Source organism: Bombus flavifrons, chromosome 10 (genome assembly GCF_040668555.2).
Source record: "Bombus flavifrons isolate JBK064 chromosome 10, iyBomFlav1_principal, whole genome shotgun sequence".
In the NCBI taxonomy this organism is placed as follows: domain Eukaryota; kingdom Metazoa; phylum Arthropoda; class Insecta; order Hymenoptera; family Apidae; genus Bombus; species Bombus flavifrons.
This window is the reverse complement of record NC_138451.1, coordinates 7,652,451-7,669,084: the sequence shown is the minus strand read 5'-3', so window position 1 is coordinate 7,669,084 and position 16,634 is coordinate 7,652,451. Positions and strand designations below refer to the sequence as shown.

Below are 16,634 nucleotides of genomic sequence, written 5' to 3'. Positions count from 1 at the left end.
TATAATTTTCTCGATTAATTAATTCATAAAAATGAGTGATTTATGTACTTCCATAAGAACTTGATGAGAATTCCTCAAGAAAAAAAAGAACCGTAAGAATTAAATTTTTTTTAAATATTTCAATATTAAGTATTCAATTTAATTGTCCTAAAATATCTAAATACACAAATATTCCCCATTTTATTTGTATCTTTCAACTTACAAAATTGAACAGCGTGGCTTGTGAACGACTCACGTATACAATATTGTATAAATATTTAATGCAAATATAATATACAATAATATTATTGTATAGAATAATAATATCGTACATCGTTGACTGTGAATTTCTATTTCACTACTACAATTACGTAATCATGTAACCTGACTATATCTCTTCCATGAAATATAGTGTTTTGATTAGTGACGAATTTTTATGACCTGGCTGTATCGTGGCTTGTATAGAAACAAGGTGTCGTAAAGGTAGTACCTTGACACGAGTAGGTGCACGCAACGTTCCACTTTCGATCGTGATCGATTTAGATCGAATTACCAGGTGGAAATTTTGCGGAAATTAATACGTCAGATAGGTGCGCGCTATGAGATAGTATCGATCGTAACGTCGATCCGATATTGCAGAAGCTGCGGATAAATAGCGCGCCGTCTCAGATTCGATTTTGCCGGTTGTCTGGCGCAACATCTGTATCTAATAGAAAGAGTTTGAATTCGACCCATGACCCGACATATTCCTTCCCATAAATCAACGTATTACCGAATCATGCAATAATATCAATAATGTTATTGGCGATAATGTTATTGCTAAAAGACGATACGAAAAAACAAGTAATTTTAGATGTATTTTTGATGGAAGAATATCGGAGTTTTGGAGATTACTTTATTATACAATATATCATATTATTATATATTATTATTATATTATACAATATTTTTAAGGTAATTAAAAATAGCTTAGAGTCCTCCAACATCTAGAAAATCAAGTTTCAATTATTTAAAGATCTTGTTGGTGCATCGAATATTTGCAGATTTCAATATTTCTAGACAATTGAATTTTCAATATTTAGAAATTTCAATGTTTCCAAGTCAATCGAATAACATTGGGTATCTGGAGATTTATGTATATACAGGGTGGTTGGTAACTGGTGGTACAAGCGGAAAGGGGGTGATTCTACGCGAAAAAAGAAGTCGAAAATATAGAATAAAAATTTTTCGTTTGAGACTTTGTTTTCGAGAAAATCGACTTTGAATTTTCGCTCGGTACGCGTGCACTTTATCGCGTCTCGTTATAACGGATCTCACTGTAGATCGTTGTCTCGATGGAAAAATTTAAAAAGAAAGAAAAAAGAATTAAAAAAAAAAATCTTTATTCTATATTTTCGACTTCTTTTTTCGCGTAGAATCACCCCCTTTCCGCTTGTACCACCATTTACCAACCACCCTGTAGATATCGAACTGAATTGATTTTCAAATATTCAAAGATTTAAATAACTTTATTCGTCACCTGTTTCGCTCTAAACGAACTTCGTTTCGTCGAGTTAAGGTACAAAATACTTACGTGGTAAACTCCGAAATATTTCGCAACTGCGAATTAATAGTTACGCGAAATTTATACCAAGCACGATTTCATCTCCCATTTAACCGCTGAGAATTGAACGTGGTCCGCACATTACCACATACACACGCTACAATATGTATTCAAAAGTTGCCTGGTCGAACATCGATCGTTATTCCGATCTACAAGATTACAGAGGCATCGTATCAGTCTCAAGAGCAGTAATTACGGAAAGCGAGAGAGGATCATTCGTCTTGCAGCTATCAAGACGATCGATCGATAAATTCGAGAAATTCGACGACGTGTACGCGCGTCGGGCTAATTGTTGAGCTCGCGTGCGCCTCCATCAAGAAACTTCAACTTCTTCTGTCGTGTCATCACGCAACGCCGTTGCATAATGTTCAGACAGCAAATTATACGTATCAACCATTCCGACTGCACGAAAGATCCGTGTAGGTGTAAAGCGGACCTTCGTTTATCTGAATTTCACGGAAGGTAAACAGTTCATATAACGTTTGTATGGATTCACTCCGTTAATTGTAGTTTTTCATTCACACGAGAGGAATTCATATTCGGATAAGTTCATTCAGTCGGTTGGAGTTCGTCTAATCTGAAATTAATTAAAATTTCTACCCAATAAATGAAATTCGGATAAAAATGTATAAATAATCGATGTCTTGCATCCAAACGGCCACTATCAGTGACGGAAATTTTGTTATTTGTATAAATACCACTCGTCGAAATCTGCTCGACTAAAAACGTGAAAAATACTTAAAAAACAGAGGGAGTGTATCCAGATTAATATCAAGTTTAATCCTTTCGAAATTTAATCGTCCTTTAATGAGAGTGATAAAGATGTATATTTAACGGTAAAACTAAATAAAAACACATTGTGTAATATATATTGTCTATGAAAAACAAAAAATTATATAACTTCACGTGCGTCTCTGGTCCTCATAAAATATTATTCTTTTTATCTCAAAAAAGGCCTGCTCCATGAAAAACGGAAAATATGACTTATCGTGTTTCCCTAGTCCTCGTAAAATATTATACCAGCTTTATCGCTGAGATGTATCGTACCGTAGGTATAATAGCTGCACAAGCAACGCCGCCTAAAGGTTTACCTACTAAAAGGGTTAGGTTCGCTAATCAAGAAATTATCACTACGAAGAGAAAAAGAAACTGTTCCACGAATAAACGAATGAAAGCACGTAATCATGCTCGCTGGTTCGCATCTGTTTCTTTGCAACAATGTTCGAGAATACCATTGCGTGTCTCTTATCTTGTGCACACATTTTTATACACTGTTTAATTACCGAGAACGGATCGCCCGAAATTAATTTCGCAGCCAGAACAAAGGAAAGGTTGATCAGGAGCGAGGATCGAAAACAGTGGGAAGAATTATGCCTGTACAGATACCTGGAAATGGCTTGTGATAACGTGAAGTTTGTTAATGCGTTTCGTGAACGAATACATGTGGTTTTTGTACAGGTTGATAAGAGTTGCGAATACTTGAACAATTACGCTGTTGAATGGAATTACTATGTAGCCCATAGTACAGCCCATATTCTTTTTTTGTTAAATGCGAGCTTTTAGGAAGGTATTACTGCAATATCCTTCGTACCTTACTACAATACGATATTAGTTAACCATTACACAACTACAACTTAAGAATTAATTGATTAAGACGCATTATTGAATCAGGAAATCTTAATAATTATTACATTTTAATACATTTCTCTTCATATCTACACTTACAATTATAAATTATGATTATAATTTTACATCACAATTATTTCTTTATATTTAGAACCATTTCCTAAATATTTTTTGTAATATTCAATATTTCAAAATCTTTACTATATATATATATATATATATATATATATATATAGGTACATAGTTTCTTTAATTATTTTACTATTCACTACGTATTTACTTAGTTACTTAATGCTTGATATTTACTCCCTCTATAATCGATACGCAAGGATTTTTAAATATCTGATATTTCAATATCGTTCTAACGTTTAAGATTACAATATTATTTTACTATTTATATATTTTATAAATAGCAAATTTAATACAGCCATATGTTCGTCGAATAATTACGAGTCAAAATGACCGACGCAAAAGGCATTTATTACGCGTAAAATTTCCCAATGACTCGTTAAACGACGGCCGTTCTACCTCGTTTCGATACCGATTCCAGCACCCTCGCGGTGAAGAAAAAAACAATTTGAAAAATCCGACCACCCAACAATATAAAATATATTACGAGCTCTTTGTATCGGTCGAACAATGAATCTAGAGTGGCTACCGATATATAGTGGTCTAACCTGCTTTCGAGGCCCACGGCACTGCCATATTAATTAAAAAGAAATAATCCAGTTCGCCGGGTTTCGTCTTTGCACTCTCGCTAACCTCCATGAACGGAATAAATCCAGTCTCGATAGCGTATCTCGAACGCTTCGCTGTGAAAATGCCAATACGAAGGGGTGTTAAGGGATAATTCTGCAAAACGACGGACATGAATCGAGTTTTTATCTCGCAGTGGTCTTGTACCGATAAATCGTATCGAGTAATCCGTACTTTGTGCTGCTAATAGTTTACGTCTATAACAATGTCTACTCTATGAACAAGTTCTATAGCTTTATAATTTTCTCACTTAGTAATATCTTCAAAAACTTCGTAAAAGAATAAATTTTCGATACTGAAAATAATTTACTATCATTCTAAATACATAAAGATATTATTCCTCTGTAAAGGGTTACGAGCAATAGTATTTGTGGAAACAGTACAATTTTCCAATTTGTTACTAGATTTTGTTACTAGATTTTGGTTTCTTTTAGTATTGAGTCAATTTAAAGAAAACAAGTGAAACCTACCTTCAATTCTGCATTAATTTTAAAGCAAACTATCATACTTCAGCACCACTAACAAAGATTTCCAATATCAGTGATCATAAAGCACGTAGGTTAGAATAAGATGTTTGGAGATTATGTATCTCCCCACAGAATGAAAGTAATCATACAAGTACGGAAACACGTTAGTATACATTTCCAATTACACCACTCTGTTTAATGGGACCTTAAGAATTCGAAAAACAAAAGTGGAGAAAGAAGGGAAAAAGGGGCAGTGCATACAATGACACATTCCAATCACGCGTAATGACTGGCCGCTCCTTTGTTACACGCATTCTTCTGGCGAATGACAGTTATGCAGAATACAAAAAGTCACGCGCATGCGCATCCCACAGTTTTTTGAGACACTCGCTTTGATTGCTTGGATGTGGCACGTTTCAAACACACGTATATATGTCCATACGAAACTAACCTATAAACATACCTAAGCAGACTATTGAACGTACTATTGAATACTTTATACATATTTTACTATGTACTTTATATCTTTACATACGTAACTGAAGAAGTGGAATTTAAACAGAAATTTGTTTCATCTACGAGATATTACGGTAAATACTCTGTTTTGGATGTTTTATATATATTTCTACATATTATTATCCATTACATGCCTTTTTCCACTTCCAAATTTCTGATAAATGTATAAAAATCAGCCTGCTTATCAGCCTCTTCATGACTCATGTACCACACATATATGTTACATATCGACTACCTACGTTGTAAAAGATTTGATAAAGGATTGTGTACTGCATTCATAGCAATTACGCAAATGCTTATTGAATCATAATCTATTATGAATTCCTATTTTTTACGGCTCTCGCGAAACCTTGTTTCCACGATTCAATCGTTAAAAGTGTTTTATATTAATCTATTGGATAATTGAAAAAAGATGCGCCATTCTTAATAACGGTTAGGTTTCCAACAGCTTGTCTGCGCCACCTCGGATTACGATTTTTACGAACTCGATCTAAACTAGTCCACGTGACGAGGGTTAATCTATTTTGCATCTGCTACTCGAAATTCGTATCTTTCACAGTGGCCAGTATCGCCGATATCGGAAACCAGTTCCGTCAAAGCAATCGATCTATTCTGCGCTAGAACTGGGAAACATCGGGGGAGGTGGAAGTAGAAAAGGAGAGAGAAAGAGCGAGTGAGTTCAATTTGCAAAATTACGAGGTACCATGGAAAAAATTGGCGGTCGCGAAACAACGCGCTTGCGTGAACTATGGAACGGTGACCTATAGTCAATCCATTGCGTACAATCACTTGCTTCGTAAAAATTAATCTAGCATATATTATTTTATTATGCAATTGTACTTGTACTTGCAATTTATAAAAAATAAATACGCTTCTTTCAACTATGAAAGTATGAAAAATTATTATAGTATGTATTTTAAAATTTATTCAAAGTTTTAAAAAGAAGTTATCTCAAGTCAACATAATCGATAATAAAGCAAAATGCCATAAATTGGCCTACTGTCAGTATAAAACAAAATAGTTTCTAGCTCCTATATAAACATGGCTGCGTTGAAAACATTTCAACGAGGATACGAGGAATGGAGAAAATGCGACTGATCTAACGTAAACGTAAGAAACGTTGGGACGCACAAAGGGTCTCCGTCTCTTTTGATTCAAATTTTCCGATCCGTATGATCGTCGGGAAGGGATACGTTCCCCAGGAAACAGGAAAGAGAAAAAGAAAGAGAGAGACAGATATAGAGAGAGGGAAAAAGGAAAGGAGAGAGAGAGAGAGCACACGGACAGAGGGACCGACCGACAGGCTGGAATGTGGCCGTTAAACCGATCCCACCCAGCCAATCAGCATCCCCGTACCGTCGACGTTAAGACGAGTGTACAATATTGCCCTGTTAACTGGTCGGGATTTTGCTTCGATAACTGACAATTGCCATCCCCATAAATTTTTTCAACTGATTTTTTAAATTATTCTAGACACTTCTGGTATTACAGCGGTACCTCATTAACTGACCACAGTTTCCAGTACCTTATTTGGGAAAGTACCTCCTCAAAAAAATATATTTCCAGGTAGTTTACAGTGTCTTCGTTTCTTCTGAATACAATCGAGATATGCATATCTGAAACATTTGTTTATTTTAATATATATTTATTTGTATATATATATATATATATATATATATATATATATATATACGTAACGTCAGAAACACTCCATAAAATAAGTTCTAAGAAACAGGTGAATTAACGCGTCACTAGTGTACATATGTAAAATAAACAAATGTGTCAGTCATCCATATCACATTAGTACTTATTGGGAAACACAGATATTTGAAATTTCCTAAGAATATACCTTCCTCAATAGTTGACCGGATAAGCGCCCGGTTCGTGACCAGTTAAAGAAGCACTACTGTATACATACCAGTAGAAGAAGCACTAGGAAGCACGACTCGCAAAAGCGTGAGAATAAAAAATAATCAGAGGTCAAGAAACAGACAGGGCGACAGAGGGTGCTCGCGATAATAACACGGGTCGATATACACCGGGCGTTATTTTGAGGCCCTTCGCGTTCGTAGGATTCTCGGACGAATGCGTAACGTATACACAGCGTTAGATGCATATACACTGTACGCGTATAGAAACTGGGGTTGCTCTTTCTCGTAACGTGCACCTTTGACTGTCCTCGAACTTCTCTCTCTTTCTCTCCCTCTCTCTCACTCTCTTTGATTATGTGGTACCAAACCAATACAGGCAATACCACAGGAATATGTTAGATATATATGAAAATACGATCGAAGCCTGTAAGTAGTACTTACCTTGCCGCTCTTAGCTGCCGGCGAATTCTCAACGATGTCGTAGATGACGTGCGGCAAACCCGCGGTACCGAGGAGCGAGAACCCGAATCCGGACGAGTCGCCGCGGTTCAGGGTGACCACCAGCTCCTCAGCCATGTTTCGAGCACATTGATCACCTCACTGTCATTTGACGCACCTTCACGAAACCCGCACACCGTACACAAGGATTATCCGACGACCCGTGTTTATCTCGTCTTTCTCCTCTCTCCCTTTGTCAACCACCGTGTGTCACTCTACGTTTAACGTTCCTTACGTGCTCTCGCTCTCTTGGCACACGCACGAACACCCACACACGGACCAGGAAGCAAGGGCCCCCTTCGCGAACACTTTTCGCACTGCACCGCGCGATAGAACCGCGCCGCGCTCTCTATCTCTTTCCTTCCCTCTTCCTTCTCCTTGGTTCTTTCCTCTCTTTCCGTCACCGATGACACGAGCCTCCTACTACCCGATATGCACCGTCAACGATGGACCGCAGTCAGCGATATCGGAACGGACACGTAGAAACGCCACTCCTGCGCTTTTCACTGATACCCGCCTCGAAAACGCGCGCACTTCGTACCTGTGCCTGCGCGAACCGCGGCGGCGTCGCGGCAACCGACCACGTATCCTTGCGGACGACGCAGCCACCTCCACCCTGCCCGGCGAACGCCTCGCGACTGGATGGCGCCACCTACAAGGCATCTTACAGACCCCACCGGTCCTTCACCTCTCACACTACGTTAGTCAAAATCTACCGGCAACAATGCGATTGCAAATTACATTACATATGTATATTATATCCAACTTTAAAAATTACACATAGAAAATATATATGTGTTTGTATCTTTTATTGCGGTTTTAATGAATCGTAAGATCTTCAGGAGTTTGAAAAATTGCGTACGTTACGATATTGCAATTTGCGATTTAGAGTATTGAGCATTGTGTGCTACACATACATATACATGTATGTCGCAATTCAAATAAAGTAGGTATAGTCATTTTACTAAAAAAATTGATATATTTAAAAAATTGTTAATTATATTTAGTAAACTATTATTAGAACGTTTCTATCCAACAAAACTATTACTCAGTCGTGATTATCAAATAAAATTATTTTACTTAACTAGAACGATACCATTAATATAACAACTCGAAATAGGGCTTCAAATTTTTAAACAATACACATAAGCAATAATTTATTAGAAGTCTTAAAAACTAAAATGTTTTCAATTGTCAAATTCAAATAATGTATGAGCTAAATATTTTATTTAACATTGTAACGGATTTATAACAAGTATAAAATGTTCGAAGAGTAAAATATATCTATTGATTCTCATGTTTAAAACTATATTTTATAAACTATATTTTATAAACTATATTTTATGGTTTTAACTTACATATTTCGCTTCGTGGTATAGAAAAATAATCGAATATGCAACGCAACTAGTTCACGTTTGAAATCGCAGCTTGATTAGCGTAGTAGTGATAGCAATCATGATGCCACTAGCATATCTCGTCAAAGAATCTCTTCCAAATTATTTAGCTGGATTGCCTATTCCGGATACTATAGGAGGATGGTTTCGACTTGGAAGTAAGAAATTAAATAACAAATTTTCTATATATTTAGTGATCTAACAGAATCATGTTAAGTACCTTTCAGAAATAAAGTTTTTGAACGTGACATTGCAAATCACTACTGTGCTACATTCTATCCAATAGTTCTGCGAATAGTATGAATTTATGAAACTTTTTATTTTCATTTAGTACGTGATTGGATTTCCTTAGTTCCACCAACTGCGTTATTAGCGGGTATCGGTTATATGTCATACAAAGCATTTTGTCCAAAGGCTAGAGAACCAGTAAGTAATCTATGTAATGTATTGTATTTATCTTTCAATACATCAAGGGCACTAAGATAGTATGTTACGTTATATTTCGCCTTTCCTTTCTTGATTATATAATGATATTACTTCATATTTATAATTGTATCTTTAATCTAAACCTGTCTAAAAATCAGTATTATATACTATTTTTTATTTGAATTCATAAATTTGTGTTTATGAAATATATGTATTAAAGGACTCACCGTACCAATTAATTAACATGTTATACAATTTACTCATCTGTAATTTGTATTAATTATGATTACAGCCATGTGGGTTTGTGAATCCCAATATAAAGAAGGATGTAAATAAAGTGGTAGACACAGTTGATATAGAAGATATCACTGAGAAAGCTGCATTTTGCCGTTGTTGGAGATCTAAGAATGTAAGTTTTCTGTCTTTTTATTTACGTCACTGCTCTCATTTGCTGTTAAGACTCTGGATCCTATTCATAAGTGACATACATTAAGAGTATCTATGAATAACTTTGTGAGCCACATAAACATATACTATACAATTATGTCATTTGTTTGTATGCTAACCGTATACATAAAAGATATTAATATTGACAAATACATAAAAATATGAATAATGTTTTTAATTTACATTAAAAATTTTTCTATTTTAGTGGCCATATTGTGATGGCACTCATGGACGTCATAATCAGGAAACGAATGATAATGTGGGCCCTCTTGTAATTACAAGAAACAAAGATTAATGTAAACTTATTGGTATATAAAAGTTGCTGTATGTACTTGTTCTTTACAAAGCTGCTAATAAACGAAAACAAAAAATTCCTGCAATGAATAATGTGGAATCATATGAACATGTTACAAATAATTAGTGTAGATAAATATTTAAATGAATAAAAAAGCAACATCAAGTACACGATGTAAAATACTATATGTATTGTCATTTGCCTCTTGTAACTATTTTTTGGAATTGTGATTTGTCGAATTTATAAATAAATATATTGTTATCAAAATTCGTTTTGTCACTAACTGTGTAAGTTAGAGTATGTAAGATTATAAATCGTCCTATCTTTTTATGTGCATAATTTTTACGAATATTTATGGCAATTACCTGAGAAGGTGTTAACTGAACTCTTTTCAAAAATAAAAATACATTGGTAAAAAAAATATTCCACTAATTTATTTATTTAACTAAAATTATTTACATGTTCGTCGCACATATTACAAAAACAGATGGAAAACGAAGATAATACTACATTACAAAAGTTTCGTTTATAGTATACATTTTTCAATGGTTCCAAATACTAAAAACAAGAAAGAATATCGTTCCAGTAATATCGAAGAAAACTGACAGATATTCTAGCACCCTCAACTGTTTGTAAGACATTTAGTTGATACTTAAAATGCTACGTCATTTATTCAACGATCTGCGCATCGCATTATCACCAGAAAAATATACATGATAGCACAGTAACGCTATTTCTAATTTCTACAGGAGAAGGAAAAAACAATCAACGTGTTGAAAAAGATGGATTGTATACATAGTGTATATAAAACAATTACATCCCAAGAACTGTATAATATTATCCAAATATATTTGGTGTCTTGACTGTCAGGCACAATGCATGTCCTTAGTATCACAGATCAATGAATCTTCAATATTTACATAATATCAGCCTTAGCTATAAATCATTCGGTTTTTCTTCCCTGCAGATTACTACTTTCGTTGAAATCACAGCTGTAATGTGCAAAATTAAATTATTATGATTTAATTAAATATTAATTTGAATATAATCAGTTATACGCTCACCTCAAAATGACGCAAATCATTAGTATCAAATTCTAGTTCATTAACAAGTAACTCCCGGTGTCCATATCTATATCTAAAATACAAAAATATGGAATAAATTAATTTATTATTTCATATACACAAATAAAAAAAAAAACTATAGTAAATTTAATACTTACTCGATGTACCGCCTCCAAACGATCATTCCAATATATACCAATGCAATTACTACAGCAAAACTGATCGCAGTAACTAGTGCTATGATTCCCGAAGACATATGTTTACTATTACTCTGATCAGATTTCACAGCCTCAATAGCTTCAGAACTTATATTTTCAACTTTATTTACTTCATGCGATATTTCAGTGGTATTAGTACTATCTTTCGAATCCGTCGAATTCGGAACATCTACGATACAATGACATTTATTATACTATGTAAAACTCATCGAGCTTAAAACATGCAATAAGCTTTCAAGTATGTAATAATGCATGACTGAGTTATTTTTATAGAATTTGAATTTGTATAAGAAATTATATTAAAATACATTTTTGTACCAGAATTATTGGCATTGATAGTGTGATTTGTGTCAGAAGGTACAATAGCGTAATGTACTTCAGTTGTAGTTTCAGTTGTAGTTTGCGTATTATTTCCACTGAGTTCCCCATCTTTCGCGTCACCTTTTTCTTTCTCATGAGGAATAACTTCCGGTACCTGAGACTCTGTAGTGGATCCAGTCTTATTATTCGCAGTAGTCGTATTAGTTATCGTAGATTCTTTAAAAGGAATATGGATGTAATGTAGTCCATTTTTATATAACTTACTCTTTTCATTCAAATTTTATGTAATATATACCTGTAGCATTTAACGAATCACCATCATCATCCCGTGGATACTTATTACAGTGAAGCATGTCCTCTGCTTCTTTCGTAGAAGTACAGTTTTCTTTTCTATCATTTTGCTCTTCACTATTTTGCTTTTCATTACTTCGCGTTTCGTTATTTACCTGTTCTTTATTTAGCTTCTCACTATTTTGCTCTTTATTATGTAGCTTTTCACTATTTTGCTTGTCATTATTTAGCTTCTCATTATTTTGCTTGCTATTATCTAGCTTCTCATTATCTTCCTTCTTCTCGTCAATTGTTTTTTCTACCGGCGTATTTACACCCGCATTAGCTGTATTAGTTAATGTAGAACTATTGGTCTTGTTCGCTGTTTTTATACCTAAAAAAAATAAAAAGCGATAAGACATTCTGTACATTCGGTACATTCTCACGGTAATAATTTGTGCTGTCATTAAGCGTAAATTATGCAGAAAGAATATTGACCGCATGCATTTTAAGCGTTCAACCGAGTTGATGCAAACACAAAGAATTCAATCGTTAAGAAAATTCATTCTACCCACCCGTATTATCTTCTGCCGCCTTTATCGATGAGGTGGTTGCTTTGCTACTGCTATTACTCAAAATATCGGTCGGTTCCTTCAGGTTTCCGATGTCCACTTTGCTTGGATGTTCTTCTCTGCTCGCATACAGTGAAGTGGCTCTGCCAACTAACAACGAAACTATTTATAAAACAACAATTTTTAACGCTAACGATGCAAATAATACGAATGCGAAAAACATTAACAGCTTGTAAATATACATCACATCGTGGCGAACACTTTATGTGGAACTGTCTCTATTTCGTAAAATTTCAAAAATATATTGAGAAGTAAAGGGAGAACTTGTATATTTTGACAAATCTATAGTTAGCCTGGTTGTTTGAAATTCTGAAGATACACTATCTACAATTGAAGTATCACGTTTAAGAAAATTTAAGAAAATTTCACTCGACATAGAAATATCGTTACACTTTTATCTTACCGCACATCGGAACTAGCAGAACAACGATCACCCGCAATTGAAGCATCTTTTTTCCGTTCTGCCTATTTATGTTTACGCCTTGAATTCGAAAACCGTTGCACTTTTGCACGCACTTCGTCGTCTCTGGCACAGCTTATCGTTCTCCGAGCGTTAATTCGCGTTGTGGGATCAAACCTGGAATCAAGATTGATCGCAATTATCAATTTTCTCCACCTCCACGTATTATACGTTTTATCTGTTATCTTAGATAAACTAGGCAAACAAATACATTTTTTATTATCATATCGCCACTTTAGTGCAATTATTAATAGCACTAATGTGTTAATTAAAGGTATTTAATTATATAATTAAGAGGATAGGTGAATAATTATCTTTTATATTTTTTATTGAATGCATTACAAACAAATACAGATTGCATAAAAGGACTTGAAATATGTGTATTTCTAACACGCATAACAGGATATTCTTTCCTGTTCGATAATATTGTGCTTATGCTATATTATATTATGTTATTCCATAATGTATTACATATCGTGTTATATTTTGGTATATTTTACTATAATTACATGAAATACGTACGTTAATAACAGAGACTGTATTAGGCTTTAAGCCATATTAAAATAACCAAATAATAATACTAAAATTTACTTAAAAAGAATAACTTCTTAATGTGCAATAACAAATAATATATTTATCTTATATTCTTATATTCGCTATTCTATTTGTCTTTGGCTTAGTGAATCGTGATAGTTCCCCACTGATAATAGAAATGTTTATAAGTGTTTATCGAAATAAAATTCTATCGATGATATTTTATTGGACCACATTTCGAATCTAAAGATGATTTTCTCAATTGAGTAAAATTTAAATTATTACCAAGTTTTCTATGAAATTCTAATTGCATATTTATAAATCAATATTATTTATAAATTTGAATAGACTCTGATTGCGTATAATTTCGCAATTCAAAGTAATGCGAAAGAGACAAGCCTGCATTTACGAAAATTGCACTTTTGAAAAGAATAAATGAAAAGATTCGAATAATAAGATGTATGTACATAATGAGTTTGACTGTATCAGCTTCCGTTTGTCAGATAACTACTGTATCAATTGAGCGATTTAACCTGTTTGAACTAAATTGTTTTTTCTCCTTGAACTTCGTTTTAAAAATGTCATGCTGTTCACAAGTATACATACATCGAAGTATCAATTACTATTTATATCTATATTCGCTACATAATATATAGTCTCCATAGTTTACAATATTCATCGCCTATAAGATCTCAAGTCGAGAACTAAAACGTAAAAATTGTTTAAATATATATTACACTGCATTTTATATTGAATATCGAGGTTCATTAATATGATGGATAATTGACTGTTTAAATACTTTTGTGATCTCTGCGAAATATACACTAGCACTAAATATGGTGTAATTTTTGTATATATTCTCAGGTTTGTTTCAAGCTTTGCCAATGTTACCATGATAATCGAATCTCATAACAGCGTTAATGAAATTTCAAAATGTTTCGTATAGAAGTCGAATATCTTCGTGTACTTCATTTCTCAGATAACCAAATTCTCAGAAAATCGAATTAGGATATTATGAAACGACACCAGATCATTTACATCACTGTGAGCGTGTCGACGAATCCCGGTTAAGTTCACTTTCATATATTATTCCGTATTGTACGATCTACATTTTATACTTGTTATATTAAGGCGAGAAGAAACTGTTATAAAGAACTTGTTTACGTACATAAAAATATCCTTGTGATGCCATTCAAACATGGAAGTTGGAAAACGTTCAAAACACAAGAATTTATCACTTTGAATTTTCTTTTATGGTGTGAACATATTACTATGGTAAGAGTGAAGAGGCATTTTTTCACAGAAATCGTTCCTAATTTCGGGCACAATCGCTATGGAAATCCAAGAATGACCGTGTACCGGATTCTCACGAATTCGCCTGTGAAAAAAGTTATATAAATCTCTTCTTCTGACGTCGCTAACATTCATGTGCTATTATACGCCTTACATGCTTCAAAAAGGAAGTAGAAAATATTGTTCTAATGATTTGCAGGTATCTGACTATTCTGAAAGATGAAAATATACAATTAATATTTCACTAGTTATGACCTCTTTTGAAATAGTATTTGTTAGTCGGTTAGGAAGAGACTCGTATGATTATAATATATATGTGTATGTTTATTACCGTTGCCGCAAAATGATATGCAAGAAAACGTTATATTTATTTTTTTAAATTATTAGAAATTCATTAAGGAAAGATAAATAGTATTTGGAAAAGTAATTTCGAAGGAATGAAAGTATTTATTACTTGTTTAATCTTTGACCAACTTTTTACTTAAATGTAATTAAAATGTAGGGCGTTTCACACAGGCGATATAGGAAATTATAAAGAAGACAAGAGATTATCATAATTATATACGGAATTTTTTTTACGACAATATCGATAATTATGATGCCTAATTAACGTGCCACTTTTTATCTGTATGTGTTAAATGAATGAGCTCACAGAACGGAACTTGTAAACACGCATTTTAATACGCCACGTTTCAACGAGAGGACTGGCGTAGTCATTTCACCGTTTTCAATAAAGATAAATCATAGAGAAAACATTCGCGCGAGATCCTGGTCGATAAAAGAAAATCAATAGGCGAATTAACCTATTTCTCGGTGTATAATACACGGTCTAAAAGTGCATACCTTTGTCGAACGTGAAAGTAGAATGTTCCACTTTTTCTCTATTTGCAATCGTTTGGTGAAGAATCGCTATATATTTAGAAGAGAGACCAGGAAACAGTGGCAGCCAGTAAAACTCGAAAAATTGTCGTCACACACGAACTTATGGTTCAGCCGATATACCACGCAATTACAACGTTCCGCGTGTAATTGCATTACAATTAATCGTTGTTCCTCGTAAGATGGGGGAAAATGTTCGTGTGTACACAAATTGTTTCACTCGCCGTTCACTTTTCAACTCTCAACTGCGTTTTACGCGCTACTTCTAAAATCTCGATCACGAGTGCATTTCCGTAACACGAGTTGGTTTTTTCTTTGAAAAATGGAAACCGCTCGATTGACGTGTTGATTACCGATAATGACGCAATCGTTACCTTGTTATTATATGAAGAGTATGGTCATATTTAAGTAAAATCTGTATTCCAATACTGTTACAGAAACTTTCACGAACTCGAAGAACAAACGACGTTTGTCGAGTAACTCGTCACTAGGAGTTACACTATTACACTAATTACTACATTTACACTGATAATGAAATACAAATGATATTTCATTATGCTAGGTCACGATCGAAATATCTTTGCTATAATCACCTTTAGTCGTACTCGAGCTATATCTTGTTTTTAATAATAGAACACGAATGTTTAATGGAAAGACGCGTAGTATGCGAACTTTCGATTATTCCATCATCTTGTTTCATCGATCGAGCCACGCGTTGCTATTCTACTTCTATGTCATTTAACACATAGACAATTTTAAATTGAAATGTCCACTCGAATCAAGCTAAACCGCGCACCGTGAGTTGTTCCTTCCCTTAAGAGCAACAGCATACTGCACGTTCTACGCGACTGGAGAGGTATATGTATAATAGTGACATACGGCGAAAGAGAGGGCTACAATCTACAATAACGCGCCGCATGTGTAAAACGAAGCCAAGAAGAAACAATCAGTCATCAACGTAATTTGTTTGTAGCTGTTTATCAGTTGATTTAATCAAGCCATTAATTGTATAAATGTATAGTAGTGTCTTAGAAGATAAGGTAATCGCTTTAAACTACCGAAGTAAATTTTCGGGCCGAGATCTT

The 16,634-nt window shown here is 34.1% G+C and overlaps 3 protein-coding genes across 16 annotated transcripts in view; 1 reads left to right on the top strand and 2 right to left on the bottom strand.

Annotated features, from left to right (window-relative positions):
- Efa6 (Exchange factor for Arf 6) overlaps nucleotides 1-7,944 on the bottom strand; it is an 81,586-nt gene extending 73,642 nt beyond the window's left edge. For all 6 annotated transcript variants that reach the window (XM_069122706.1, XM_069122702.1, XM_069122707.1 and 3 more), the window contains exon 1: nucleotides 7,260-7,944. In XM_069122706.1, the coding sequence (XP_068978807.1) occupies nucleotides 7,260-7,394 (135 nt within the window). In that variant the 5' untranslated portion in view covers nucleotides 7,395-7,944. The remainder of the gene's footprint in view (nucleotides 1-7,259) is intronic.
- A 774-nt stretch (nucleotides 7,945-8,718) lies between these two features.
- Nucleotides 8,719-10,145, top strand: Cisd2 (CDGSH iron sulfur domain 2). Its single transcript, XM_069121258.1, has 4 exons — nucleotides 8,719-8,868; nucleotides 9,042-9,136; nucleotides 9,429-9,545; nucleotides 9,789-10,145. Exons 1-4 carry the CDS (start codon nucleotides 8,772-8,774, stop codon nucleotides 9,876-9,878), a joined length of 399 nt encoding a protein of 132 aa, XP_068977359.1. The 5' UTR covers nucleotides 8,719-8,771; the 3' UTR covers nucleotides 9,879-10,145.
- A 121-nt stretch (nucleotides 10,146-10,266) lies between these two features.
- On the bottom strand, nucleotides 10,267-16,393 carry LOC138183831 (myb-like protein X). Of its 9 annotated transcripts, none has more exons than XM_069121248.1 (10): nucleotides 15,514-16,393; nucleotides 14,825-14,882; nucleotides 14,546-14,755; nucleotides 12,787-12,960; nucleotides 12,327-12,473; nucleotides 11,777-12,145; nucleotides 11,479-11,697; nucleotides 11,101-11,329; nucleotides 10,943-11,015; nucleotides 10,267-10,870 (listed from the first exon to the last, which is right to left on the bottom strand). In XM_069121248.1, the coding sequence occupies exons 4-10, from the start codon at nucleotides 12,830-12,832 to the stop codon at nucleotides 10,865-10,867; spliced, it is 1,089 nt and encodes a 362-aa protein (XP_068977349.1). In that variant the 5' UTR covers nucleotides 12,833-12,960; nucleotides 14,546-14,755; nucleotides 14,825-14,882; nucleotides 15,514-16,393; the 3' UTR covers nucleotides 10,267-10,864. The 9 variants fall into 9 exon arrangements, with proteins under 9 accessions (XP_068977349.1, XP_068977350.1, XP_068977351.1 ...); XM_069121249.1 differs by having other exon boundaries at nucleotides 15,924-16,393; XM_069121250.1 differs by having other exon boundaries at nucleotides 16,143-16,393.
- Nucleotides 16,394-16,634: the final 241 nt, after the last annotated feature.